The sequence below is a fragment of the Drosophila mojavensis genome, unplaced genomic scaffold, assembly GCF_018153725.1.
Source record: "Drosophila mojavensis isolate 15081-1352.22 unplaced genomic scaffold, ASM1815372v1 contig_80, whole genome shotgun sequence".
Taxonomy (NCBI): domain Eukaryota; kingdom Metazoa; phylum Arthropoda; class Insecta; order Diptera; family Drosophilidae; genus Drosophila; species Drosophila mojavensis.
In genome coordinates, this window is record NW_025318906.1 from 6418869 (window position 1) to 6445655 (window position 26787).

At 40.6% G+C, this 26787-nt stretch overlaps 8 protein-coding genes, 1 long non-coding RNA gene and 1 other non-coding gene across 11 annotated transcripts; 5 read left to right on the plus strand and 5 right to left on the minus strand.

The window, feature by feature from the left end:
* The first annotated feature begins 252 nt into the window (after nucleotides 1-252).
* On the plus strand, nucleotides 253-1875 carry LOC6578934 (dynein axonemal light chain 4). Of its 2 annotated transcripts, XR_004364239.2 has the most exons (4): nucleotides 253-750; nucleotides 812-895; nucleotides 1439-1695; nucleotides 1768-1875. XR_004364239.2 is itself a non-coding variant. In XM_002004797.4 (3 exons), the coding sequence occupies exons 1-3, from the start codon at nucleotides 685-687 to the stop codon at nucleotides 1601-1603; spliced, it is 315 nt and encodes a 104-aa protein (XP_002004833.1). In that variant the 5' UTR covers nucleotides 253-684; the 3' UTR covers nucleotides 1604-1875. The 2 variants fall into 2 exon arrangements, 1 of the variants encoding a protein (XP_002004833.1); XM_002004797.4 differs by having other exon boundaries at nucleotides 1439-1875.
* On the minus strand, nucleotides 1858-10674 carry LOC6578935 (pre-mRNA-processing-splicing factor 8). The gene is made up of 14 exons (XM_002004798.4): nucleotides 10565-10674; nucleotides 9709-10336; nucleotides 9432-9647; nucleotides 9151-9363; nucleotides 8967-9092; nucleotides 8255-8674; nucleotides 7972-8189; nucleotides 6863-7914; nucleotides 6608-6800; nucleotides 5798-6371; nucleotides 5585-5735; nucleotides 5337-5513; nucleotides 4988-5279; nucleotides 1858-4931 (listed from the first exon to the last, which is right to left on the minus strand). Exons 2-14 carry the CDS (start codon nucleotides 10323-10325, stop codon nucleotides 1987-1989), a joined length of 7194 nt encoding a protein of 2397 aa, XP_002004834.1. The 5' UTR covers nucleotides 10326-10336; nucleotides 10565-10674; the 3' UTR covers nucleotides 1858-1986.
* Nucleotides 8741-8923, minus strand: LOC116804193. The gene has a single exon (XR_004364249.1).
* Nucleotides 10675-11138: 464 nt separating the features above from the next.
* Nucleotides 11139-11969, plus strand: LOC6578936 (neuropeptide-like protein 28). The gene is made up of 3 exons (XM_002004799.4): nucleotides 11139-11316; nucleotides 11380-11442; nucleotides 11655-11969. Exons 1-3 carry the CDS (start codon nucleotides 11308-11310, stop codon nucleotides 11862-11864), a joined length of 282 nt encoding a protein of 93 aa, XP_002004835.2. The 5' UTR covers nucleotides 11139-11307; the 3' UTR covers nucleotides 11865-11969.
* Nucleotides 11970-13484: 1515 nt separating this feature from the next.
* Nucleotides 13485-14860, minus strand: LOC6578937 (histidine-rich glycoprotein). The gene is made up of 2 exons (XM_002004800.4): nucleotides 14754-14860; nucleotides 13485-13918 (listed from the first exon to the last, which is right to left on the minus strand). Exons 1-2 carry the CDS (start codon nucleotides 14763-14765, stop codon nucleotides 13517-13519), a joined length of 414 nt encoding a protein of 137 aa, XP_002004836.2. The 5' UTR covers nucleotides 14766-14860; the 3' UTR covers nucleotides 13485-13516.
* A 1126-nt stretch (nucleotides 14861-15986) lies between these two features.
* Nucleotides 15987-19530, minus strand: LOC6578938 (ornithine decarboxylase antizyme). The gene is given in 4 exon segments (XM_015163384.3): nucleotides 15987-16748; nucleotides 16807-16858; nucleotides 16860-17025; nucleotides 19167-19530. Coding segments are annotated over 4 exon segments (819 nt in total). The 5' UTR covers nucleotides 19244-19530; the 3' UTR covers nucleotides 15987-16224.
* Nucleotides 17472-18302, plus strand: LOC6578939 (small nuclear ribonucleoprotein Sm D3). The gene is made up of 2 exons (XM_002004802.4): nucleotides 17472-17928; nucleotides 18003-18302. The coding sequence occupies exons 1-2, from the start codon at nucleotides 17610-17612 to the stop codon at nucleotides 18137-18139; spliced, it is 456 nt and encodes a 151-aa protein (XP_002004838.1). The 5' UTR covers nucleotides 17472-17609; the 3' UTR covers nucleotides 18140-18302.
* Nucleotides 19531-21323: 1793 nt separating the features above from the next.
* Nucleotides 21324-22579, plus strand: LOC116804147. The gene is made up of 2 exons (XR_006357877.1): nucleotides 21324-21923; nucleotides 22161-22579. It is a non-coding gene; the product is annotated as an uncharacterized LOC116804147 (long non-coding RNA).
* Nucleotides 22580-23278: 699 nt separating this feature from the next.
* On the plus strand, nucleotides 23279-25649 carry LOC6578942 (T-complex protein 1 subunit epsilon). The gene is made up of 3 exons (XM_002004803.4): nucleotides 23279-23506; nucleotides 23933-24914; nucleotides 24976-25649. Exons 1-3 carry the CDS (start codon nucleotides 23399-23401, stop codon nucleotides 25509-25511), a joined length of 1626 nt encoding a protein of 541 aa, XP_002004839.1. The 5' UTR covers nucleotides 23279-23398; the 3' UTR covers nucleotides 25512-25649.
* LOC6578943 (endonuclease G, mitochondrial) lies at nucleotides 25650-26771 on the minus strand. Its single transcript, XM_002004804.4, has one exon. It carries the CDS (start codon nucleotides 26676-26678, stop codon nucleotides 25746-25748), a length of 933 nt encoding a protein of 310 aa, XP_002004840.1. The 5' UTR covers nucleotides 26679-26771; the 3' UTR covers nucleotides 25650-25745.
* Nucleotides 26772-26787: the final 16 nt, after the last annotated feature.

Genomic DNA, 26787 nt, shown 5'->3' on the forward strand with positions numbered 1-26787 from the left:
GCTCCAGCCACACACCCGCTAAGCAGTGCATATATATATATATATATTTTTTTTTTTTGGCTGTTCGACTCCAGAAAGATGATGACGATGACGAGGCATCCGTTTCGTCTAGCTTGGCACCCTTCGTTGCACGGAAATTGCTTTTGTTTGGCAACTAGAGGGTGGCTAACAGACAGGGCGACATTAAATATACTAACAAATATACAGATACATGTGTGTGTGCATGTGCGTGTGCATGTGTGTGTCTTGCAGCAAAGTTAATGGAGTTGACGTCGAGTCAGTTGCAAGTGAAACGAGCTACAGAACAGGCAACAGCACAACAAATTGCCATAGCAGCTACCTTTACCTGGCGTGCCAACAAATTCATAAACATTCACTCATTCACAATAACATTCATTCACATACTTGCCCTCTCTCTCTCTCTCATACATACACTGTCTCTCTCGCTCTGTATAGAGGTAATACTACCTTGAATTCCATGTCACATATAAATCGGAATTTAACTCAATTTTTATTACATTATTCGTTAACTGTGTGAGTGCATGAGACTGTGTGAGTGTGTGTGTGTGCTTGCGCGGTTTTCGCGTGTCCTCAAATATATATATATATACCTGCATCTTAGTCGGTTATATAGGTAACATTTGTAGTCGCATAGCTTAGTTACTATTAAGCGTCAGCTTCGACATGGCCGATGAGGAAGGCGCCAAGGAGGGCGATAAGAAAATCGTGCACATCTATCCGCTCGTCAAGGTTGGTCTCTCCCTCAAGCCAACTCTCAAATACTCTAACTTTATATCCTTTATCCACATAGCACTCGGATATGAAGGAGGAAATGCGTCACGAGGTCGTCGAGTTGGTCGTCGGCATGTGCGAGAAATTCTCTTCCAATTATGAGGTGAGTTTCATGAAAGGGCGACACGGTGAATACCCTGTAATTGCTGGTTATTCCGAGTGTGGTATAGTTGCTATATAAAGTATTATTATCTATTACTAAATGCAAGAAAAATCTTTTAGAAGTTAAGTTAACTTTTATGTCTGTGTCTCGAACGGAGTTTTGGGTAGAGCAAGTCAATTTATAGTACAGCTATACTAGAGTCTATATCTAATATATATATATGGTATATTACTATATCATTTATTATATATTCTGGTTAGATATAGCCCAGAAGCAACGTGTTGCTTCCCATTTAAGACTGTGATTTAGATATTTTAGAAATGTTAAAAAATTCTCTTTTTCGTCAGATTCTTCTTAATTGTCTACAATATAGTACTCCAATAGATAGATAGATAGATCGCTTGACAACTAAGAGAGTTATAAGCATATAAACAAAGCTATGCCTCTATTGGTCCTTATCTAATATTTCACCAGACACAGATCTTACATATAATATATATATCTTATCTCGATCTTAAACAAAAACCTCTATCTCCTTCACAGACATGTGCCAGAATGATAAAGGACACCATGGACAAGAAATTCGGCATCTATTGGCATGTGGTGGTCGGCGAGGGGTTTGGCTTCGAGGTGTCCTACGAGACTGAGAACATACTCTATATTTTCTTTGGCGGCAACATGGCCATTGTGTTATGGAAGTGCTCCTAAATGGAGTAGCTCAAGCAGACCAACCGACGTACCTAGAAAACTACAAATATAAATGGAAATTCTTGTATTTCCTCAAGCAGCATATTACTGATGTATGTATGCCTCTATAGCATATATTATATATAGTAAATGTTATGTATTAAGTTAAACCCAAATGTAAATAGGGCCAGAAGTTAGGGGAGTGTGCGTATTCATTGCCATAGCAACGGGAGCAAAAGAGACAACAAATATAAATATTAATAAAAAAAAGTTGGTTAATTTGCAAACATTAATTTGAAGGCTTTTCTTTCTCTTTTCTCGTTTAGTCACAAAAATTGTCTTATAAAAATGTGTTTTGTACGCGCTTAAAATAGATTTTTCGATTTCAGAATTTTACAATTGCTTTAGGCATAGACATCCTCCCGATCAGCGCCGGCACCATCGCCGCCATCCTCCAGATTGGAGAAGAGCAGGAAATGCGATGTGCGATGCAGCTCGTGATAGAACTCCTTCGGGTTGGCCAATTGCAGTTCGTATTTCATATTCGGATCGTGTCGCACGCCCATGAAATTGTAGTTCCAACTGCTTTGCGCCGGCACCATGAAGAATCCGAGGAACTTATTGGACAGCAGCATTTGAACGCGTTCGTAGTGCGATGGCAGATATCCCTTGGGATTATTGCCCTTGTCCGTGTTCTTGGAGCCCCATTCGAAGCCGGACGGCGTCAGCTTGTAGGCCGTCAGGGAGCAGGATCCGGGCGTGAAGGAGCAGGTAATGACAATTGTCTTCTCGCCATCCCAATTGGAGTTCTCCTGCATGATCTTGGCATGGGTGGTGATGTCCTGCGGCGACAACTGCGGCAGTTCATTCGGCTGCGTGTGAATCCAGCCAAGTGGCTCCATGTCCTTCAGATACTGATGCGTGGGCAGGGCATTGGGCAAATTGATCGTCTGATGTGTGCCCCACTGCGGCGGCATCACAATGCAGCGTATCTCCTTCACCTGCGGATTATCCGGCGGACTCACACCGTACAAATAGCCAGCAATCTGTGCACGCAAATCGGATATCGTGACGAACTTCTTCAATATATTCTTTGGCAAAATATACGTATAGCCCGTTTCCTTGATATCGTCGGAGCTGACATAGATGTGATTCGTACGCAAGTGCAGATTCGTTGCGGATATCGCACGCACGCGCCATTCGGTCTTCGAGCTAAACGTTTGCGTCTCATAGTTCGAGGTGGTTGACGTGATAATCTCATCTCCGTGCTTGTTCGTTGTGCGCGTCGTGGTGGCCGTCAATTGATTCTGTTCCTTGGTCTGTTTCTCAATCTCGGCAATCTGTTGACGCTGTGCGGACGGTGCACTGATCTCCATGCCCAGAATGATGTCACGAATCTCGGACTGTGTCAGCGAGGCAACGTTCACGTTGTTCTTCTTGCCATAATCGGCCAGAATGAGATCCTTCAGCTGCACCTCCACCTTGATCCATTCCTCGTCCGTCAGCGTGGGCCAAATGTGATGCGCCTCCGTTATGGTTGTCTTATCCGGCTTCAGTATGATCTTCGTCCGTTCCGTATTCACGTGCAGGGCGCGCAGTATCAATATCAAACGACTGAATGCCGTATATGAAGATATAGTCTTTAGCCAGTCATCGTACAGATTGAACAACACCATTTGTGGCTCGGTGGCTTTCAGAATCAAGTCACCAAACTTCTCCACCTTGAGGCAGGCCTGGAAGGGCAGCTGCAACTCCGAGCCCTTGATGACAATGTTGGGGAAGTCAAGTAAATGCACCTCAAGCGGATCCAACATGCCTTTGCGTGTGACAATAATCTGCTTCGGCTGCTCCTCAACGGGCAGCGATCGAATCAGGGCAGCAACTTCCTCGGCCGTCTTCCATTTGGCCAGCTGGCCCAAACGCTTCTGACCCGCCCACACGGACGTGTGGATGATCTTCAGGAACAGCTGTCCAGTACGTGGATTGAAGATGAAGATGGCGCCATTGATGGGTTTCGTGGTCAAATTACCCTCAAAGGTCTTGTGGATGGTGACGCGATAGACATTCGTATCGTCCACAAACCAAATGATTTGATTCGAGAAGAGTTCGCCATAATTCTGTGAGCTAAGGTACGGCTCCGTGGGCTCCGATGAGTACAGTTGCAAGGCCTTGCGTATACGCTCGCGCAGCACATAAAGCGCCGGATTGGCCTTCATGATCTTGGCCATGGCCTGTTGGATCAGAGTCTTGCAGCCGGGGAACCAATTGCCGTAGGCCGAATGCAAATTGTAAGCCAAATCGATGGCAATGAGCACGCCCGTCGGCGACGGATAAATGGACATGTTATCCGTGGTGTAGTCCAGGAACTTTGCCCTTGCATAACGCTCCACGTCGTGCGAATCGTAATCACCCCAACGCAGCTGTATATCCAGCCAATATTTCTGTGTCGTTGTATTGTCCATGGTGTCCTTGGTGTCTGCTAGCAGCGATGGTCGGGACACGTTCCATTTGTAGGCAGGGAACAGCAGTATATCGGCACATGAGGAATTCATTTTATATGATTTACGCGGATGTATCGTCTCCTTTTGCACCGTCTCAATCTCAAGGGCGTCCAGCTCCTGATCGAACACCTGACACAAATCCATGACAATCGATTCATGTATCTTTTGCCACAAGTGAGCACGGAAGATTTGAATCAGCGAGATTTTCAGTGTGGGAATTTTGCCGTGCATGAAAATGCCCGTCAGATCCAGCTGCACCTGGAAACCGACGTAAACGTTGGCACGATTGATAGTCGGTGACCACCAGAGCGTGAAGCGGCGATTGGGTATCTGATTAAGACCAGAGCGCTGAGCATTTGTCAGCTTCTTGTACTTCATGGACTCCTCAAAGCCGGATGCCTTCTCCCAGAACAGACCCTCCCACGTTGGGAAGTAGGTGCCCTTGAATAGCGTATGCTCCAGGATGCCTTCCACACCGCCCAGCGCTTGGATCATGTCTGTGCGATAGTTGTTCAGATTCCACAATTTGCCATCGTGTCGCTGATGCGTCCACCAGAAGGGATTCTGCTTGAGCACCTGATACTGTTTGAACTCAGTGCGAATGCGCCAGCCCTTGTCGTAAGCCAGCGTGTGACGATCCTTCTGGAAGAGCGTATTGATACGCGGTATACCACGATCCCAGCTATCTTCCAGATCCTCCAGCGTCAGGCGACGATTCTGTGCATTTGCTTCCTGTCTCTTCAGCGCATACTCTGCCCAAACACGCTGCGAGTCAATGAATTCACTCTCCCACGGCTGTATATAACGATACAGATTTGGTATAAGCTGATCCTCGTCATGCGACATGCCTGTCAAGAATTTGCCAGTTAGCGAAGAAATGGATAAGTTATATTGCCTCACTTACCGGAGCGGAAATGCGTAATGCCCACGTCGGTCTGCTTGGACCAACGCAGATCTGATTGCGGTATCAGCACGTGACCCATGCTCAACATGCCCAAGCCGCCTAACTCTTTTGGTGTATAGAACACCACGGGCGGGAAACGCGAAGGCATTTTGGAATTCAAGCCAATCTTAATACGCGTTTGTATCTTATTTTCACACTTAACCAGCAAATCGAGCAGCTCCTGCGTATTCACAACCGCCTCGCGGAAATAGGTCATCAGACCAATTAAAGCCGTGTTCCATTTGTTGACAATCTGCCAAGGTTGAATTGAAATTAAACATTTGCTTTAATCAGCTCTAATTGAACTCACCTTTGTGAATGTGGTGGAGCCGGAGGCCATTAAAATTTGTCGCACACGATTATGGAAACGTCCCAGCGACTCATCATCGACGCGCAGGAAACACTGAGCCGTGCGCTCCTTTGTTATCTCATTCTGCAAATTCCAAACGCCATCACGATGCGTAAACTCCTCGTTTTGCGTGCGACACTAAACAGTAAACATGAGAAATAAAACAAATTATTAACTGAACTTAAAGGGAATTGGGTAGGAAAAGGAACCTTTGGCAGAATGCGACACTCGAAGCCGCTCATGTTGAATAGCAGATTGGGATTATCCTTGGAATAGACCGAGACGAAAGTGCTCTCCCAGCCAATGGTAGTTACAGAGCGAGGCAAACGGTTCTTGATGTCCCAAAACACAGCGCGACCCCTAGACAGAAAAAAGCAAACATTAGCAAACAATACTGCCAAGGATTGCTAAGCTAAACCTACAGATTAACATCGTGCTTCATCAAACGCATTCTCGCATCGCGTGGCCAGCATTTTTTGTTATTATAGCCCACGATATTCTCATTATTTGGATCTGGATGTTCGGTCAGATAACGCTGAATAAGGTCACGCGCTTCCTCAGCCGAAAATCTGAAGAACAAATGTATGCGATCCACGTAGCGACAGTAAAGTCGGATGGGATGCGCTGTTTCTGTGACTGCATCCTGGAATGTTAGGAAATCGTTGGGCATTTGAGGTGGTCCGGCCATTTCGCTGGAGCGATGCAGACCCAGCACCAACAGATCCAAAACAAGTCCATAGTACTGTGTGATGAACGAAGAGAATTGTAAGCCGCGTATAATGCCATAGCTGTTCGTATGATTCATGTCCTTGTAGTTTATAACGACGTTGTTCTTGGCTGTCATATAATCGGCTATATTGTGATCCACAATGAGACGCAGCAGACGATTGAGCAAAGTCAAATCAATCTTCTCGTAAAGCTTCTCAAAGCGTGATTCGAGCAGCACGTTGCATTCGCCCTCGCCGACGTCCCAGACATCCTGCAAATTGTTGATGCCTGCGGAGAAAGGTAGCATTAGAGCTTGACTTCTAGATTTGTAGATCTTATTAAGTTTAATCGAATATCTTTCAATTGTTGCTGCTATGCGTCACCTTCAGCGTGAGGTTTGCAACAAGGGGATGGAATCATAGCTCATCACTTTGCCACAAATCACACGACCAAAATGCGCAAATACACATGATAGATATAACACTCCGAATAGTCTTTATCCAAAATGAAAGGCTCTGCTCTACCTTGACACCATTTGTAGGCCAATAGAGGTGGAGGCTCCGTGTCGCTGGGCTTGATCCATGGCGGGAATAGTCTACGCTTGTCTGCCTCATACCACAGATACTGATCCAAATAGGCGTCGGTGATCTTCTCCAAAGGCTCCACTTCGTAAACAGGTATTAAGTGGCTATACAGGTCCATGAACTCGATGCCCACCTGCAAAGAGAAATGGACTAATAAACAACTAAACACAATCAAGCACTATAAATGGATCGCACCTCCTTGAAGGCGCGTTGTGTCAACAGATGACGTTTGATACGGGACAACGCTTCGTGCGGGTTATCGTAGGCTTGCTCAATCAGACCCAGCTCCTCGCGCTGGCTTTGATTCAAGCGCGACTTTACGCTGTACGCTTCCTTCAGACGCTCCAAGGCCAAAATCAGCAGCTTAGTGTCGTGCTTATAGGACAACGGAGGAAAGGGAATGGGCGCAAAGCGACGCGATTCCAGCCAATGCACCGTTGTGGTATATATGGCCACCGCCTCTTCGGGCGATATATAAGGACCATCCTTGAGGTAATTATGCTGCCGTTCCTGCTCCGCCTTCAAATACAAACGCGTCAATCGTCCCAAATTCTTTTTGCAGACAGTCTTATCGACAGTGGCACCACGACGTATGCGCTCACGATTGTAGTGCGCCGTGTTCGTCCACCAATCGGCTTTCATTTTCACATAACGCAATATCATGTTCTCTATGGGTATGGGCAGACCGGGCACCTTCCATGGTATGTTGGCCTTCCAGCAGCGCCAAGCCTCGGACAGATGCTGGAGTATAGTACGCGCCTTGTTTTGCTTAATACCCTCGGGCATCATGTCCACAATATCGTGCATCACTGAGGCACGCAGCTCCAAGTCGAAATGGGATTCAACACGTTGTTTGGTCACCGTCTTGGCCACGCCCTTCGAATGACGACCCTCGAATTGACGGGACAACAGATTGCCCAGCCAGCGTTCGAGCAGCGGAGTGATGCCACGCATAAAGAACAGCCAAACACGCCAGCCAGGCGCCCAGAAGCCACAGCCAGGACCCTTGCCTACGGGTCCCGTATTGAAGCGATAGTAGATTAAATGCTTCAAGTCCTTGCACATGCGTATCTGCCGCATCAGTTTGTATTTGTAGCGATACATGCCGGTCAGCTGGCCCACATGGGCAAAGATATACTGCAGACCGTCAGCTAGCTGAAAGGCGTCTACGTTATTGAGGCGATACTGTACATGCGAGTCAATGATCAGTTTAGTCAGACGCAAAATCTCACGGCACAAATGGAAAGCTGAAGGAAAATTAAATTAATATAAGGCAGGAAAGATATCTGATTATCATCAATTACCATTGCCGAAACGCGACTTTTTACGCTCCTTAGTGGTCAAGGTCTTAACCGGCTTCAAGTTAAAGTTGTAGTCCAAATGCAGGTAGTTCAGATTCTTGCGATGGATAAGCAGATTGAGCATATTATAGCCCTGGCGACACACCTGCAAGCCAGCCTCAACCCAATCCAAGGTGGTGGTTTGGAAGAACTTGGTGGCCTTGAATGAACGGAACAAATAACTGCAAATGGAAGAAATAAAAATCTATTTATAAAACAATTTTTAATTCTGATTTAGTTAACTTACCGCTTCTTTTGCGGCTTCGGCTTGCGATGCTTCAATGCGTTAAGCACATAGTATTTGAGCAGCTTCTGATAGCTGACGCGCACCTTGACCGGATGACCAGGTGGACAATGTTCCTTGTACCAGCACTTGACCAGCGGCACATCAATTGCACGACGTGAGCGACCCGAGCGCATATTGAAGGGACGCGGGGCCCACAACAGCGCAATGCCATTTGCCGTGTTGTCTGTATAGAGGGGCGTGTCCTGCAGAAAGGGCTGCACATCATCGGGCAATGTAAAGTCCTCATCATCGTCTGGCATGGGCTCCTGGATCTTGGAGTTAGCATTACGATGCGAAATGGGATTGATTAAAGGATCAAAGTAAAACGCAGGCAAATCAGGATCCTCGGTCTTAATGTAGACAACGTTTGGAGTGTGATACCTGAAAATATGAATAAAGATATTATAAATGTTATATATATAAATACTATATATAAATCGTGTTTATGTTTGTATGCAACTATCAGCAGTTAAAATTTAGTCTACAAAATCATAACGAACATTTACATTGCACCGCCCATTCGAAGACAATCGCTAAATTGGTAGTAAATTGGGCGTGGTTTTTTAATCTAACATGGCTTGAAGCGTTGCCAGCCAATGTCTTAGACTGGAAACTCTACGGCCTTGTAACTATAAATAATTACATAAATATATATAGAAATTAAGTAATTTACCAGCTGAGATGCACAAAGTGTGGCATATTGTTGTATAGATATGGAAATGCAATGCGATACTCCGTTCGTATGGGTTGTCTAATAATAACTTTATTAATGTCATTGAACTCATTCCAGTCCTCGTCACTGCAAGGAAAAGCAAATGGTTAACTCACAGCTAAACATATTTGTTTTAATTACTTACCCAACATTATGATCTTTGATAAGTGGTTCAAACTTGGGCCCTCCAGGTATGGCCATGTTGAGTGCTTTGGCCGTAAAGAAGCTCTTTGGATCGAACAGATAAAAGAAATTATTGTCAACCAAGTCGGTGAGCAACTGATTTGCCAGACGATAAAGCGTAGCCAGCTGTGGCAACGACAGATTCCATTTGCGGTAAGTTGATCCATTTACAAAGCTATAAGCAAGAATTGAGTTTATTTCATTGGAATTTGTTTTGTTTGTTTTTATAGCTGTTCTGCTTACGGTGTATCGACTAATGGTCTATGATCGTAGAACCATTTGTATACAGCATTATCTTCATCGCTGTCCAGCTCGATTTGTATGGCCTCCAGGGGCTCTACATCCAGCACGTTGTCTGCGTAGTCCAATGGCGGCTCCTCGTCGTCAAAGGGCGGGAAACGCATGCGCTTAAAATGACGACGATCGCGCTTTTCGCGACGCATCATAATCCACATTGTGCTATGAAATGTGACCCACTGATAAGCTTAATTTAGATAGAAGTTACATTAGTGAAACTTACCCCCACTGTGCTATGTAGACGGGCTCAATTACCCAGGGAATCTCATTGACAAAGGTAATGGCGCCTGTTATGTGGTACAGCACCTGCACATCTCTTATTTGCTCCCAGGGCATAGGCATATTCTCGAGCAGCTTCAGCACTGCATGTGGCATATATTTGAGTGCGCCCAGATAGACACGCTTATCGTGGCGATATTTGCGAGAGGTCATATCACCGTGATCACGTATGATCTTCCGTATATGTTCCGGCGGCATATCCTCTTTCTGTGTATCAACAAAGCCGAATTTGCGTTTTTCAGCAAATCGCTTAGACTGCAAATGCTGCCACTTGAGCGCCTTCTCCTGCAGTTTTTCTTCTGTTAGAATATCCGGCTTTGGAGTAGGTATCTGACCTAGCTGGGGCTGAGGCACTCCCTGTGCCGGTACTGGAATGCCATTGGCATGACCCGCAGGGGGCAATGGAGCCCCCGGTGGGGGTATTTGCTGTATCTGGTTGGCCATCTGATGCTGGGCATGCAGCTGTGCCTGCTGTGCATGGGCCGCCGCATATGCCTGCTGCTGGGCCATCAGTTGGGCGGCCCAGGCATTTGGCGGTATCATATACGGCGGTATAGACATCGCTCAGTCAACTTCAAAACGGTAAATAAAATTGTATATACATATTAATTAAAACGAAAAAAAAAAAAACTATACACACGTTTCGTTTACGCGGAAAAAGAAAAAGAAGCAGAGGGCAGCAGCAGACGTCGCCGCGTTTTGCTATTTTCACCACAGCAATTTTAACGCAAAGAATGTGCGCCGCTCATAAAATTCCGCATTTAAACTAAATAGAAAACATTTATACATTAAATATTTACCTATTTCAACAATTTCAAGGACTTTTAATGGGATTTTTAACAATTTTCCGGTTTTTCTTGCAAAACGTTTACGATGCGGCAGACATTTTTCAGAGATGACCCGATATTTTTTGCAAGTCAACATCGATAGGCGATAGGTTGACCGGGCCCAACTAAAACAAATCGATATTTAGACGTTAGTCAAATATGAACTTGGAATCGATTTCAAAACAAACAATAATAAACTAAAGAAATCCCCCAACCATGTTCTAATTGTAATAATGAATAAGCAGTAAGTTTATTTGTATTGCTTATTAGAGCCTTTTTGATGTGTAGTGCGTCAGTATATTTACTTACTGACGAGATACTGGAATTTTTCGACGTGAAGCGGAAAACACGTTCTCTTAATTTAGTGATTAGTTTTAATTATTGTATGAACTCAGAAACAAAACAATTTTTGTGTAATATATGACCCTGGCGCATATGAATAAAAGCATTATAAAACAAACAATTCACACGCAATTGACGACTTCTCCAGACTTATGTTTGACCAATCAATGAGCATCATATGAAAAATCAATCTCCGGCTATTTATTTTTTTGCGCACTATATAAAAGATCTGCTCCAGGTTGTCGGACAGCACAGTTCAATAACAACAGCGCTACCAAACAGAACCCACATTTGAGCGAAAGGCGATAATTTGCTAAGAAAAACAACAAATTTCTATTGCTAGATTTCACAAATACTACGAGTAAATATTAACAATGGCAAAGGTAAGAGTTCTATATAGATATATAACTAGCATATTCATTTACTTAACTATGCTCTATTTCTAGTTTTTGATTGGATTTCTATTTTTGACTGTTCTAATCATGTGTGCACAAGCGGCTCCTTCAGAGGTAATTAAATCTTTTCAAATTAATATCTTGTATTACTCTTAAATATTTAATTGATTATTTCATTTTCAAATCAGTTTTATTTTTATTATTTAATTGTTTTTAGTTTTAAGTAATTAATTATTTTTTTTTAATTTAATTTTAACCAATTTTTTTATTTATATTTATTATATTTTTAATTTTATATATTTTATTTTTATTTAATTTTTTTATAGAGTGTAGCAATTGCTGATGCCTCGGCCGAGGTCGATGACCTTTCTACGGCGGATAGCATTGGCGTCGGCTATTATGCACCCTCTTACTATCGTCCATATTACGGCGGCTATGGCGGCTACAAATACGGCGGATATAGCGGCTATGGTTATGGCGGTTACAGAGGCTATGGAAGCTACTATCGCCGACCCATTTATCCAGTTTGGGGCTGAGATCAAGACAGAATATAACGGACCTTAGCCATTTAAATTGTATATATTTGTGTATGACACTTGTATTCTTATATTATATAATATACATAGATTTATAGCACTTAATATTCAAATACTAACAATCTAATAAATATTTATTTAACTGGAAAATTAAGCATGGTTTTCTATACAAAATATAAAATAAAAATATAAATAAAAATAAATTAAAATTATTTATTCACGGTGCTAAGCTATTTGGATGAGAATTTAATCTCTATGGGATTTTTTTGTATATTTTGTTTTTAATTTGTTTTTTATTTTATTAAAATTAATACGGATTAAAAGTGACCAAAATATAAAGATAAAAAGATTTTCTAATAATTTTTACATTGAAATGTATGTACATATGTATGTATATTTAATTACATATGCCTTCTAACATTATAATTTTTGCTTAAGTTTCACTTGAATTTTAGACATTTTTGCTACCTACATAACATCGTCTTTCTTTATAATAAAATATACATTATCAAAATACTTGCTGCGCCTTTCACTCGACCACTGTGTCAACCAAAAAAAAACAAAATAATTACGAGCATTGCAGTCGGCTCTAACCGATTGTTTAATACGTGTTCATGCTGAGTTTATTTACCTTCCGACTTGCCACTTCCACAAGAGATTTTAATCTCAAGAGGGGCATATCTGTCCTAATCTGATTATGCAAGAGACTTTACTCTTAATCTAATCAAATTCATTTAGCTATATATAATATATATTCCAAATCTAATGCTGAATGATTCATAGTAAAGCCAATATACTCTTCGACTTACGATGAGCGAGTATAGAAAACAAGTTCAGTCAGAGTTTCTTTTGTTTTTGACACAAGATGACGTCATAAATGCTTTTGACCCCATACAACAATTAACGCCAACAACAGCAAAAAATAAGTTAACATTTATTACTTGATAAAAAAAAGTTTTTCTTGTTTTTTCTTTCGTTTTTTTTTTTATTTTTTTATTTTTATTTTTTTTTTGCACTGATTAACGTAGTTGGAAAACTGGTTTGCAAGAGAGTCTTTAAAGCGCTTCCGAAGAAGATGATAATAAAAAAAAGTTGTAGACGAAGCGTCGCGACGCCTTCTACATAACAGAAAGTGTTAGCCAAGCATTATATACACACTCTATATAGATATGTATATGTATGTAAATCTATATACATACATATCTAAAGTTGAACTCTGAAGCCCTCTTGAGCAGATTTACGACACACACAAGCTTTCAGCATAATGAGTGCAGTTCAAAAGGTTCAAAAAAGAAAACAATTACAGCTTTGTAAATTTAAATAAAATTTAAAAAAAAGTAGAAAATATTTTGGGTTTTTTTTTTGGTTTTAATTGTTCAGTTTTTTTTTGTTAATGTGGCAACGAAACATTTTTGTGCATTAAACTAAACAAAATGTTAGGTTAAAATTTGTTTAAAGCCATGTTTATATATAGTAGTAGTTTATATATATGTAATGCGAGGGGGGCATGAAAAGTTGTGGAGTTGCAGATAAATTTTGAAATAAACCTTTTTTTAATGTTTTCTTTAGCCTTTTCTCAGCTTCAACGGACGACAGGGGATGTCGTTCGGCAACTTTTTAATACAGCCCTCGCATTTATACATATGAAGCTTCTAATGATGCTTGCGCGCATGTCCCTTGTGCGTTGGCTTCTTGTGGTGCGCGGACTTATGATGCGAATGCTGTGAATGATTGTTCTTGGAGGCTTTGTCGCTCTTGGGCAGCCTGTGGCGTCTGCCATGACGGCTCGCCTTGGAATGATGTGGAGCGATTGGCACACGACCATGATTCACATTCTCCTTGTCTTTGGGCTCAATGTGTGGATGATGCTTGTGATGCCGTGCGGACTTGTGATGATCAGCTGTTGGAGCCACCGCATGATGCTTCTGGTGGTGCTCGGGCAGATGAGCAGCGTGCTGTGGTGCCGCAGCCAGATGCTTCTGTGTCTTTTCGTGGTCCTCGACTGGCTGAATGGCCAGCCCAAGGGCCAACAACATTGTGGCAATGATAAAAAGCTACAGATTCAAATTGCATGCAAAGAATTAATATTAGAAATACATATATAAATTAAAAATATGAATATTTAAAAAATGTATTAGAATTAAATGATTTAATTAAAATCTATACTAAAAATGGAATATTTATGCAGTTAATATTTTAGAAAAAAATATAAACACTATAAAATTATATATATACATAAATAATATTTTCATTAAAACTAAACATAAGAATAAACAAAATTTTCTATTTGGGTACAACATTTAAGGTATAAATAAATAAACTAAAAAATTCTAATTTTTTATTTGTGCATATATCTATTTTAAAAATGTAAAAATAATTTTTGTTGTAAAAAATATTAAAGCATTTCTATGTAATTTGTTAGTAATATATTTGAAGTTAGAATAAATCAATAGTAGTACGGAGAGGATATTTTTGAAATACCTGCACAGACACTTTTATACTTATTTGTATTTTTGGCTGTTATTGTTTAAAAGTATATCAACAAAAAGCTGAACTTTGCCCATCGTAGATAGTTCAACTGATTAACTTAATAAGAGCTAAACACAATTTAAGTATAGCTTGACCAGAAGCTATATAATAAAAAAAAATTATAACTAAAAGACAAATATAAAATATTTATATATATATGTATATATATTAAATATTTTATATAATATATATCGACCTCATTTATTGTAACTCCACAAAAAAAAACAATCGAAAGAATTCCGTTCATAGACTATTTCATCCGGTTCGGGATTGGGGTAGCTGGTATCGCAGCGGATAAGATAACAATATCGGCCCCTTTCCATCGCTCTCTCTCACTGACTCTTTCTCTATGTAACTTACCGACTTCAGCATGATATCTCCAATATTATTCCAGCTCTCAACACAATTCACGTTTGATGTGTGCACAGGCAGACGTTCGAGTGTCGACTGCTTTCGGAAATTCTTCCGCTGCCGTTTATAACGTTATCTCTTATATGACCAGCGAAGCAACTCTCCAGCCCCTATATGATACATATACATACATACTTATATTTTTCGAAATGAGTTCGTTTGTGCCATTTTATCGGCTATAAAGAGCGAAATGTAGCATATGCTACAGTTTATGAATTTGAAAGCAAGTAGATCGTCAGTTATAGATGAGTTCAAGCTATAAACTCGACTTCTAGGTAGTCCATTTCGGCTGGATGTGACGCATGAATTATAGACAAAGTTAGATAATATTGATAAAGTGGAAATAATCGAGAAGTCCAGGTAAAACCTATAATATAAGCCAGCTGCTTCGGTTATCTCACTCTATATATAGAGGTATTTATATATATATAAATATAATCCACGTCAATATATCGGCATACTTATCTGTCCTTCATTAAACACATATGCATATATGAAATTAATTTTATCATGAATTTTTATTGCATATAATTGATAAATGAATGAAGAAAATATGACATTAAATGAAATTAAAAAACATAAATACTAATATTCTTGCTCTTGTTTTTATGTATTTAATCTATTGTTTAAAAGGTTTTATTTAAAGTTTGAATATATATGTAGATATATTTGTATATTTCTGTATAGGTTATATGTTTCATGTATTTGTTTTTAAATTATATAAATATATTTTACTTTGCTTTCGAATGCTTCTTTCATAATTATACGAAAATAATAATAATAAAAATGTTGAATATAATATATAAAATATGCTTGCTTATAAGGAATACATATATGTGGGAAATTTACCAAAAAAAAGAATATTTGTAAATATAAAAAAAAGTGTGAAACAGAATTAATTTTGAACAACAAAATGTGATTAATACAAGAAAAAGAAAAAAAATAATAATTCGGGAATAAACTTAAGATTAATACAAATTTCATTTCTTATTTTTTAAGTTTTTTTCGTAGTTTTAGTGTTTTTTTTTACGTTTTCAATATATTTTTTTGTGATTATATATGTTGTAGAATAATTTACGACAAGTTGAAGCTTGCTCTTAACGTGGCCAACGCAATGTCGCTACATAATAAAATATACGGGAAAATATTTAACATTGACAAAGAAAATTTAAAAAATATTTCAAAACGATTTCAAAAAGTTTTCATTTGAACACTTTCGGGGTCAATAGGTGAGGGTGAAGCACTACTAAACGGTTCATAGGACAAAAACACTCTCTTAGAGCATTGAAACTGTAGTTAAATTGTGATTAAATTTGTTGTCTGTTTTTTGTTATTTTGTGAGGCTAGATTATATTTAGTTTGTGTTGTAAATCGTTTTGATTTTTTAAATTGCTTTGCCAACGTTTTGATGTCCATTCTCCTACTCCTCGATTGTGTAAAGGAAATAGTAGTGGTCATTATCGTTGACAGCTGCTGGTGGTGCCTTCGGTGATTTTCTCGACAGCGGTTCGAAGCCCATGAACAGGAATGCCTCGATTAAACGTGCACATTCCGGTTGATCCTTGCGCATAACCAACACAATGCCGTCGACCTCCAACTTATCCTCGGCGAACTCTAGCAGCGATATGAATGTCTGCTTGGAGCCACCTGGTGGTAAGTCAGTGGGAAAGGCGACATATAGAATGTTATTCGTCGGATTCAAGATCGACATCCAGTTGGTTGATATATCCTCGGTAACGTGCAATTTGATGGAGATTTGCACGGGTTGATCATGCTGCAAGATCTGACGCAAGACCTCCTGGGAATCATCCTCTGAACATATCGAATGTATGTCCTGCGACTCCGCATCGGAACAAACCGAGGACGAAGACGGTGAGGATGCCCGAGAGCTGGCCTCAAACAAGCTGCCGCCAGCCGAGTCGACCGAAGACTTACGGCTGTAGCCTGTCAAATACATTTTAATTAATTAAATTCATTATGAAAAGAATTCGATTATACTTACCCGTTAAGAGCGATGCCCTATCGTGATCTGTTCTGTGGTGGACAGGGACATCAGGACCACCACAGAGGCCCTACGCCGAGAGAGATGCGGTAGGACTCAGTCGACATGTTCGTGGCGCAAGACGAAGTCGAAATCGTACGGAGTTTGCCATCGGAACATCCAGCAACTCCGCTATCATTAAAATCTCTTCTAACAAAGGTACTACTAAACATTGGGTCGCTGTGGAAGATATAAAAATAGAAGCAAAGAAACCAAAAAGAACACACAAGCGTTCACAAGTTAATATAAATTTTAAAAATTCTATTGAATGATCAATCGATTTTGTAGTTTAATCCTAGATCAAATTTACCAATTCATTTTTATATGGAAAAGTAGTGGCAAGGCACAAAACAGCTTTACGGCGCAATAGCCCAAGTAAAACTAACATACGAGCGTTTAGAAACATGAACTTTATCGGTAAAGTCACATCAAATTAAACACATTTTTTATGACGCAGACTTGTTCAGACTGTTTTTATAGATAAGAACGGGCGTTATCTGCGATGAAAATCTAAGAGCGGCGATAACACGACATGCCAGTCCGATAACTATAAATATTGCGCCAGCATGCCGCAGTTATACAACCCTGCGCGCACGCAGACTTTTTCACCACAGCATGGCGGCTTTGGCAGCTGTAGCACATACACTCGCACACATTCACTCGTAAACGTTTGCGCAAAGAAAAAACACCGAAAATTTGCATCTGAAAAATACGCGTAAAATTATTGAATTATAAACAAATAATTGAATAAATACGCTTGAAAAATGTCGATCGGTGTACCAATCAAAGTTCTGCACGAGGCTGAGGGCCATATAATCACTTGCGAGACTATCACCGGTGAAGTCTACCGCGGCAAGCTAATCGAGGCAGAGGACAACATGAATTGCCAAATGACACAAATTACGGTTACATATCGAGATGGACGCACGGCCAATCTAGAGAATGTGTATATACGCGGCTCGAAGATACGTTTTCTCATACTGCCCGACATGTTGAAGAATGCACCGATGTTTAAAAAGCAGACCGGCAAAGGTCTAGGTGGCACAGCGGGCCGCGGCAAAGCAGCAATATTGCGAGCACAGGGTGAGTCAGGCATATGCAATATACTTATTTGCCGCATCATGTGCTAATGTGATCATTTTTCTGTCGTTTAACAGCGCGAGGTAGGGGCAGAGGAACGGGTCCGCCGGGAGGAGGACGTGGTGGTGGCGGCCCACCTGGTGCACCCGGTGGTGGCGGACGCGGCGCATGGCAAGGCGGCCCAACAGGCGGACGTGGACGCGGCGGCTTGTAAACGAAGGAAGCGAACGGGTGCACATTCTACTAATATAATTTAAGGGCATTTAATCTTAGCGGGCGGGACGCATAAACAAAAATACATAACATGTTGAAAACCTTATTATAAAGTGAAAGAGAACAAATAAGACGATAAAAAACTTGAATTTCAAAATGTGAAACCTTTTGTTTTTTATTTGGCCTGGGGAAGTGGAAAAAACCCAACACCAATTAAAAGGACAAATAAACAAGAACATATAGATAATATATATATAGTTTATACATATATATCGTCGATTTTCGAATATTATACAAAGAGAGCAATTCCATGACAGTATTAAAATATGTATATAACTTGACTGTCGACGGATAGCTCTCTTCATTTCGCTATTCGCAGAACTGAGGGACAAAGGACATAGGCAGACAGACAGTTATATCGGTTAATCGGGGTTAGTTTGGGCAACGTCGAATATCATACAAAGAGAGCAATTCCATGACAGTTTTACAATCTTTACTGGACTGTCGACGGACAGCTCTCTTTATTCACTTATTCGCATTTTCGCTACGATTTCAATTGTTAATCAACATATAGACAACACAAACTATAATAAATACAGTAGACTGCTCATAAGAGCATCAAGAAAATGCCCTAATTTGAATATACTCTTTAGTTACTGTTCATACAGAGTAGACACAATTGGAATATACTGAGTCCGCGTGCCGGGTTGACACTGGCACAAAATATATGCATATGTATAGACGAACATTTCTATGCATATATTGCTGCCAATTAAATAACAAACTGCGCACTTGGCAAAGCGCTGCGAATTGAGAGCTTTTTTCTATAGTTCTGTGTAGGGCAGGAGAGCCGGACAGGGGGCCATCCGGCATGTTAACTTAATGAGCACAATTGAACAGTGCCTCCCACCAGTTTACCTCCCCCTTCCTCCTGACAATGTGCAATCGATGGCACGTGCAGACATGCAAGTGCAATTAAATCGCTTTCAATTAAGCAGGATACACATACATATATAAAAACCACCTACCCGATTTGATCCTCAGATATAGGAGAGTCTGACTGGTGTTGTTGTTGCAGCTTCTGTTGCATGTTAACGAGTGCCATCACTAAGCTCTATTATAACTGTATATATGTATGTGTATAGAAATGTATTTATATTTATCACAGTTACGTTCTATTTTTTGTTTCTTGGTTTGACTCCGTTATCACAGTTCTGTTTGTTTTTAAGCAAAGGTCTAGAAGTTTACATCGAAAATGCTTCTGAAAGGTATATGCCTCTCTCTCGCTCTCTTTGTGTTTGTTTTGTTTACAACGATAAAGATTTGTGCTTGTATTTGCGTTTGTTTAGCTGTTAGCTGCTGTACCGCACCGTTAAACGTGTGTCCGCCAACTGAAGGCATCGCACTGGCTGGGGCATCATTTATTTAAAAAAAAATGAAAAGATTTAGTAGCTTCCCGACACAGATACACTCAAACATACAACTGCATTTTAATGCCTAAGTGTGTGTGGGTGTATGTTGCTTACTTAGGTTATATAGGCACAAAAATACAGTGGTACAGTTTAGCTATTGCAGAAACAAAACTAGCTTTGGACCTGTTTATAGAAATCTCGTTCTGAAGGTTAAAAATCTATTGGTCCACGTCTAATTCCCCTGTTGTGGTAAAATAAAATATGACAAATGAACAGAAACAAACAGTTGAAATCAAAAAATACTAATTACATTATGCCTGTTTCGACGGTCTATGTCTATGCAAACACACCAACGAATATACTTTTTGCGGCCTTTTTTCTTTTCTTTTATTAGAATTTTGTTTACCAGACAAATTAAGTGGGCCGAAAAATGCGATCTTCACATAAAACTATATATAAATACATACACATGTAGATGGGTTTTTGTTGTGTTCAAAACTTATGAATAACAATTGTGATCAACACGTGCGCCAATTTAAAGATACAAAATATATATTAATTGCAAATTAGCAAATTTTAAGTAGCTGTAAATAGCCGAAGAAAAGAAAACAAAAAGCGATAACGATAAACATACAGCTAATCGATGTCTGGCTGCGTGACGCGCTGTCTACAAAGGCCGTCACCACATATACATTCATATATTTACATATATGTACACATGTATATTTATATATTTATGTATATATGTATGCACGTAAGCAAGTGTGCAAACAAAAGCTTTTGCACATTTATACGTAAATTCATGTTTCAAGAAACACGCCCGACTATTTCTATGGAAGTATTGTTATTATAAATGTATATTTATGCAAGTATGTGGATCAGCTCACATTTTACACCACGTATTGACTTTTTGTTTTTCATATTTCACGTTAAGCATCATGATCACAAAATCATTTAGAAAATGAGTGGTAACACGTGACAAATGAAAAATAGGTTAGTTTATTTGTTGAGTACTTTTTGCTTTTGTTTTAGTACCGGTAAAACCAAAAACAAACTTCTTTCAGTCTGTAATCTAGATAACAGTTGAGGACAGATAATGAAATCTATTGCCGTATAAACGAAATATGTACGTAAATGAGTGGCTTGAGTAAACACGTCAAATGGATGCAAACTGCTGCATTAAGCTGTCCGTAAATATGAATAGACGTTAGATAGAAAATTGTGACTTTAAGCAAATATGTGGCGCAATAAGCGATGCAAACACACACAACTTGGGAGATTTAATGCATGAGCATACAATTTTTATTTTATTTTTCATTTTCATTATTATAGCAATAAGAAAAGCAGCGATAAGAAAGTTGACAGTTTTATGATGTTTATCATGCTGATAAGATATTATAAACGTAAATGTGTAGTGGCAAAAAGTGCAGCCTCCATTAATTTTGTGACCTTATGAGTCAGCAGTTGCTGAGGTGGTTTTATTTTTCTCTTTTTTCTATTCTATTATTCTATCGAAAGCTTCTCTCTCTGCTTCATTAGTCAATTGACCCAATATTGAGCTGTGCTGGCAACGCTCGTCTCACACATAACACATACAAGCAAGCCAACGAAAACACACTCTCTCTCACTCACACACATTTATACATTTATGTACGAAGCTCACTTGCCACACAGCTGAGTTGCATGGTGAGTGGAAATTTCCATTGTTTGTAAATATGTATACATGAATTGCCCCTTCACTCTAATTTGTATGTGCGTGTGTGTGCATGTTTGTGTCTTGTTTTGTTTGTGATGTAATGTATGCGCACAGTGGACCAAATACTTTTTTGATTTTTAGACAAAGTTGCACTTTGTGGTTGATGCTTCTAACCGGATGACAAACGCAGCAGTAAATATAAATGACGCAGTAACAAACAAACCGGTCTTTCTGCTCTTATTAGAATTGCTTAGCTTCTTGCAACTACACAAAGTCATAAGGGTCGAGTTTTTTTTTTTTTAATTATTATTATGTTTGTTTTGGCAACGAGATAAGCAAAGACCAAGTGCAAATAAAGCTGATGATGAGGCCACTCGTCGGATATAGACATTATGATAAGGAACATATACGCACACACAAAAATATTTACCGCATTATAACTGCAATTGCTAGCACAAAGCTCCGTTTGTTTGCAAGCAGACGCCTAGAAAGATCCAGACGCCGCCTCAACGAAGCACAGTTGCATTGCCTGACAAGTGCAAGCAGTTCGATGAATAAATTACGGTACTTGTTCAAAAGTTAACGAGAATCAAGAACTAAAAGCGAATGACATTTAAACGACTCTACATAAAAACACATATACAAAAAAATTTCTCATGTGCATACATACATATGCTGTAAGTATAATAAAGGTAGCATTGTTAAATAAAATTGCGTTTGTGCTGAATGCAACGAGCGTTGCCAGATTTGTCTGGTCGAACATGTCAACAAAACAAATCGATGTCCCCTAAGTTGTTGTTATTTTGCACGCAATTTTTAGCAATCAAGCTTTAATTGATTCGCGCATGAACAGCTAATAAATATTTATCAGTGTTCCTTCTCGCTCTCACTATTATTATTCGTCTCCATTTCAGTTGTGCCTTTGGGTGAGAGCCACATACATATGTATGTATGTGAGGCGTACAAGATGGCTGCTACGAAAAGAGAAAGAAAACATAATAAAATACGCAAAAAATAAAGTAAAAAATCACATTTCAAAAATACCAACATCTCAGATTATATTTTTTGAAATCAATTATTTACTTTACCAGCCGTTTTCTTCACTTATCTCATGTCTTTGTTTGGTTATGTGGACTCTCGCACGCACCCACACACAGATACATGCGCATATTAGTACACCTCTGGGTACTTTTGCCTGCGTGTATGTGTGTTTGCATACAGCTCGTATGTGCTAAAATATTACTGTTATACCACCACCATCACCATACCGAATTTAATTTATTTTATTTTATTTTTTAGCTATGTACACTAAACTACAGCACTACATAGGAAACTTTATATGCATTTATTGGCAACCAACAAACTACATAACTTATGCCACCAATTGGATTGGATCCGATTGCTTACGGTATCCGTGCACTATTTTCCATTTTCTTTATTTTTATTTTCATTTTCTTTTTTTATTATTCACTACAAAATCGATTTTTTTTATCACTATATTTCATTAAATGGCTTCACACCATAACTTACAGTTTATTATTCATGTTTGATGGCATTTTTAAACTTAATGGTTGCAACTTAACGCACAAAGAAACAAAAATTTGTGAATTAATAGATTTGCTCTGGGTTAGAGAGTAGCGTTCGTAAAATCTGCACTTGCGATCTTATTAGTTCGACTGCTGAATTATATATGAAATGAAAAATTTCCTAACCAATATATGAAACCTACCACTGAAGCGATGATTATCAGGGACGATAGCTAGTCACGAAAGCTACAATCGATGAAGTGATGTTTCCCCTACAATGAATATATTATCGAATGTCACTGAAGCTTAAAAGATTAAAATTTTGTTTGAGAAGCTTGGTTATTAAGTCAAAGTAGTTTACTTGTACATTTATTATGACAGGCAAAAAACACAGCATTTGAATATTTTTCTTTTGTTTAGATAATAAGCACTAAAAAGCAATTTATAATTTGCGCAGTGCGAAAATATTTCTTTTTCGTATCGATAGCAAGCTATTCTCATAGTCGATAACGATTGTGAACCTTAGTGCAGCATTGCCCGTCAATTTTGTGCGTTTCGATTCGGGGGAAAAGCAAATTTAATCTGTAAAATAAGCCTAAATCCGCGTTCCTTTTAAATAAAAAATCATGAGCGCCTTCCCAGGAACGTTCGCGTTTGACGAATATGGTCGCCCTTTCATCATTTTGCGCGACCAGGAGCAGCAAAAGCGCATCACAGGCACAGATGCCATTAAGGTAAATTAAACCTATTGCAATTTATAGGATAAAGCAAAGGATTTAAAGTAATTTTTATTGACAATATGTATTTCGAAAGGACATTCGTATTTTGAAGACAAACAAGTTGCTAAATTGTGCATAGAATGACGCATCCTATGTCGAATATTCCAGATGTTCTTTGCAACCGGCATTTGCCGCATATAAAACCAAAACTTAATAAATGAATATTAATATTATATTTGTTTGTTACAAAATTAAGTATTGCACTTAGTTTGTACTTTGTAGCACTGTCAAATAAGAAAAATGCTAGTATTTACCGTATGATTTGTGACGTCACTTATGCACTTTGAGGTTAGACCTGATGCACAGATGTTGCCTATCAGCCGGCTGAGTCACGCGCATTAATTACCATGCAAATTCTAACATGTTCTTCTTGTCTTGCAGACGCACATTATGGCAGCAAGGCAGATTGCCTCGACGCTGAAGACATCGCTGGGTCCCAAAGGTCTGGACAAGATTATGGTCAGCTCCGATGGCGATGTTACTGTGACCAATGATGGTGCCACCATTATGAAGCTAATGGAGGTGGATCATGAGATTGCCAAATTGATGGTGCAACTGTCGCAGTCGCAGGACGATGAAATTGGCGATGGCACCACTGGTGTGGTTGTTCTGGCTGGCGCTCTGCTGGAGCAGGCCGAGGGCTTGATCGATCGCGGCATTCATCCAATTCGTATTGCCGATGGCTTTGAGCTGGCCGCTCAGTGTGCCATTAAGCAGCTGGATGCAATTGCTGAACCTTTCCCTGTGGATCCCAATAACAAGGAGCCACTCATTCAGATCGCAATGACCACGCTGGGCAGCAAGATTGTGAATAAATGTCATCGTCAGATGGCTGAAATGGCTGTCGATGCTGTGCTCAATGTGGCCGATATTGAGAAGAAGGATGTGAACTTTGAGCTTATCAAAATTGAGACTAAGGTGGGCGGACGCATGGAGGACTCTATGCTGGTCAAGGGCGTCATTGTGGACAAGACCTTGAGCCATTCGCAAATGCCCAAGGAGCTGAAAAATGTCAAGCTGGCCATACTCACCTGCCCCTTCGAGCCACCGAAGCCAAAGACAAAGCATAAGTTGGATGTTACCTCTGCGGAGGATTACCGAGCACTGCGCGACTACGAGCAGGAGAAATTTAAGCAGATGGTCAAGCAGGTCAAGGATGCCGGCGCCACTTTGGCCATTTGTCAGTGGGGCTTCGATGATGAGGCCAATCACTTGCTGTTGCAGCAGGAACTACCCGCCGTACGCTGGGTAGGTGGTCCAGAGATTGAGCTGATTGCTATTGCAACCGGCGGACGCATTGTGCCACGCTTCGAGGAGCTGACACCCGAGAAACTCGGCTCCGCTGGACTGGTGCGTGAGATGGGTAAGTTTTGAACTGAATTACTCTCCAAAGCTTGCGCTAATCTCTTTGCATTTGCTTGCAGCCTTTGGTACCTCCAAGGACAAGATGCTGGTCATTGAGGAGTGCAAGAACTCCAAGGCTGTCACAATTTTCTTGCGCGGAGGCAACGCCATGATCATTGCTGAGGCCAAGCGCTCCATACATGATGCCATTTGTGTGGTTCGTTCGCTCGTCAAGGATTCGCGTATTGTTTATGGTGGTGGCGCTGCTGAGATTAGCTGCTCCCTGGCCGTGGCCAAGGAAGCTGATCAGTTGTCCACATTGGAGCAATATGCATTCCGTGCCTTTTCCGTTGCCCTGGAAAGCATACCCTTGGCTCTGGCCGAGAATAGTGGACTGCACCCGGTCGAGACACTCTCGGAGCTGAAGGCCAGCCAGGTGGCCGAGAACAGGCCCAGCTTGGGTGTCGACTGCATGCTGACTGGCGATTCGGATATGAAGAATCACAATGTGGTCGAATCGTTGCACTCGAAGAAGCAACAGATTCTGCTCTCCACACAGCTGGTCAAGATGATACTCAAGATCGATGACGTGCGCTCCAACAGCAGCGGCATGTAATGTGGAACAAATCGTCTACACCCACACACACCCATTTAGTTCTCACACACACACACTCGCGCATGCACCACTTCGCTATGCTCTGCTTCATAATACATATATGATTTATATATATATAAATATTTGTATAACTCTGTATTAATTGTTTACTGTTTATTAATCGAACACAATTCTTTGGAAAAGAAACAAAAATTCAACAACTAAAAATACAATTCACTAAAAAAAAATATTTAACTAAACTTTTTTGCCATTTATTGTCGCCAGTTGCTGGCGATTCATCTTATCGAAAAAGAGCAAGCCGGCAGCGCGCTCCACCGTTTCGGGCGGCACCTGGAACACCTTCAGTGGCGTATCGTTGCTGATCACCTGGTTGGGCATCACATATGCCTCCATGTGCAGCTTCTTGTCGGCCGCCTCGGCCACAATCACCTTGTAGAAGTGAGTGGGCACGGCTACAGTGTTGGCGCCAATTACCTCGTATTTGACATATGACTTGCCATCGTCCTCCTTGTGGGGCAGGTAGAGTGGTCCCGTACACACATAGACATTGGGATGATTTTGGGTCAGCTTGCGTACGTACATCTCCAGGGAGTTCCAGGAGTCGCGATTGAAGCCTTGGCCCACCTGTGGCGCCATGTTGGAGAGGAGGAAGGTATCTTCGCAGTGCTTCTGATGCAGTCGATGATTGCCGGCGGCGGCCATGTGACCACGATCGTAGCCGGAACGACGGTAATCAGTGTTCTGGGCGCGGAAGTACGGATGTATGCTTTCGTCTGGTCGGAAGTCACATTTCGCTCGATCGACTGCATCATTTTTGGCCACCGATGCGGCTGTCAGGTGCTCGAACACCCAGTGGGGCACACGATTGCGTCTGTCGTAGGAGAGGACGTAGTCGGAGTGGGAGCGTACATTGTCCAAGCCGGGAAATCCGTATTTCATAATCTCTGCTATACGTGATGGCCGGGCAGTTAGATTTACTTCGCTGGCAGGTATCAGTTCAGCAGCGGAAACAGTGGAAAATACTGGAAATCCAGGTAATCGTGCGAATGTCCGTTGACAATATTCATCAGCGTTGTGCTGACGACGCTCTGTGTAAGTACCCAGATAAAAGGCCCCCAAGGCTGTGGCGCCTATGGCTAGTATATTTTTCACCTTTATGCTTGTCATTTTATATTCACTTTAATTTACAATATTTACAAAAAAGGCCGTGCGCCTATTGCACAATTCTTACATTGCCAGCTGTTTCAAAAGGCAGTATGACCGTAGCTCGAGAAAT

Bases quoted from the DNA above. Each gene is read 5' to 3' on its own strand.
- LOC6578934 (XM_002004797.4), top strand. From the start codon at position 685: ATGGCCGATGAGGAAGGCGCCAAGGAGGGCGATAAGAAAATCGTGCAC. The intron at 751-811 runs GTTGGTCTCTCC...TTATCCACATAG, and splicing joins ACATCTATCCGCTCGTCAAG to CACTCGGATATGAAGGAGGA. The intron at 896-1,438 runs GTGAGTTTCATG...TCTCCTTCACAG, and splicing joins AATTCTCTTCCAATTATGAG to ACATGTGCCAGAATGATAAA.
- LOC6578935 (XM_002004798.4), bottom strand. From the start codon at position 10,325: ATGTCTATACCGCCGTATATGATACCGCCAAATGCCTGGGCCGCCCAA. The intron at 9,648-9,708 runs GTAAGTTTCACT...CACATTTCATAG, and splicing joins GTCTACATAGCACAGTGGGG to CACAATGTGGATTATGATGC. The intron at 8,190-8,254 runs GTAAGTTAACTA...TTCCATTTGCAG, and splicing joins CCGAAGCCGCAAAAGAAGCG to TTATTTGTTCCGTTCATTCA.
- LOC6578936 (XM_002004799.4), top strand. The intron at 11,443-11,654 runs GTAATTAAATCT...ATTTTTTTATAG, and splicing joins CACAAGCGGCTCCTTCAGAG to AGTGTAGCAATTGCTGATGC.
- LOC6578939 (XM_002004802.4), top strand. From the start codon at position 17,610: ATGTCGATCGGTGTACCAATCAAAGTTCTGCACGAGGCTGAGGGCCAT. The intron at 17,929-18,002 runs GTGAGTCAGGCA...GTCGTTTAACAG, and splicing joins AGCAATATTGCGAGCACAGG to CGCGAGGTAGGGGCAGAGGA.
- LOC6578942 (XM_002004803.4), top strand. From the start codon at position 23,399: ATGAGCGCCTTCCCAGGAACGTTCGCGTTTGACGAATATGGTCGCCCT. The intron at 23,507-23,932 runs GTAAATTAAACC...CTTGTCTTGCAG, and splicing joins CAGGCACAGATGCCATTAAG to ACGCACATTATGGCAGCAAG. The intron at 24,915-24,975 runs GTAAGTTTTGAA...ATTTGCTTGCAG, and splicing joins TGGACTGGTGCGTGAGATGG to CCTTTGGTACCTCCAAGGAC.
- LOC6578943 (XM_002004804.4), bottom strand. From the start codon at position 26,678: ATGACAAGCATAAAGGTGAAAAATATACTAGCCATAGGCGCCACAGCC.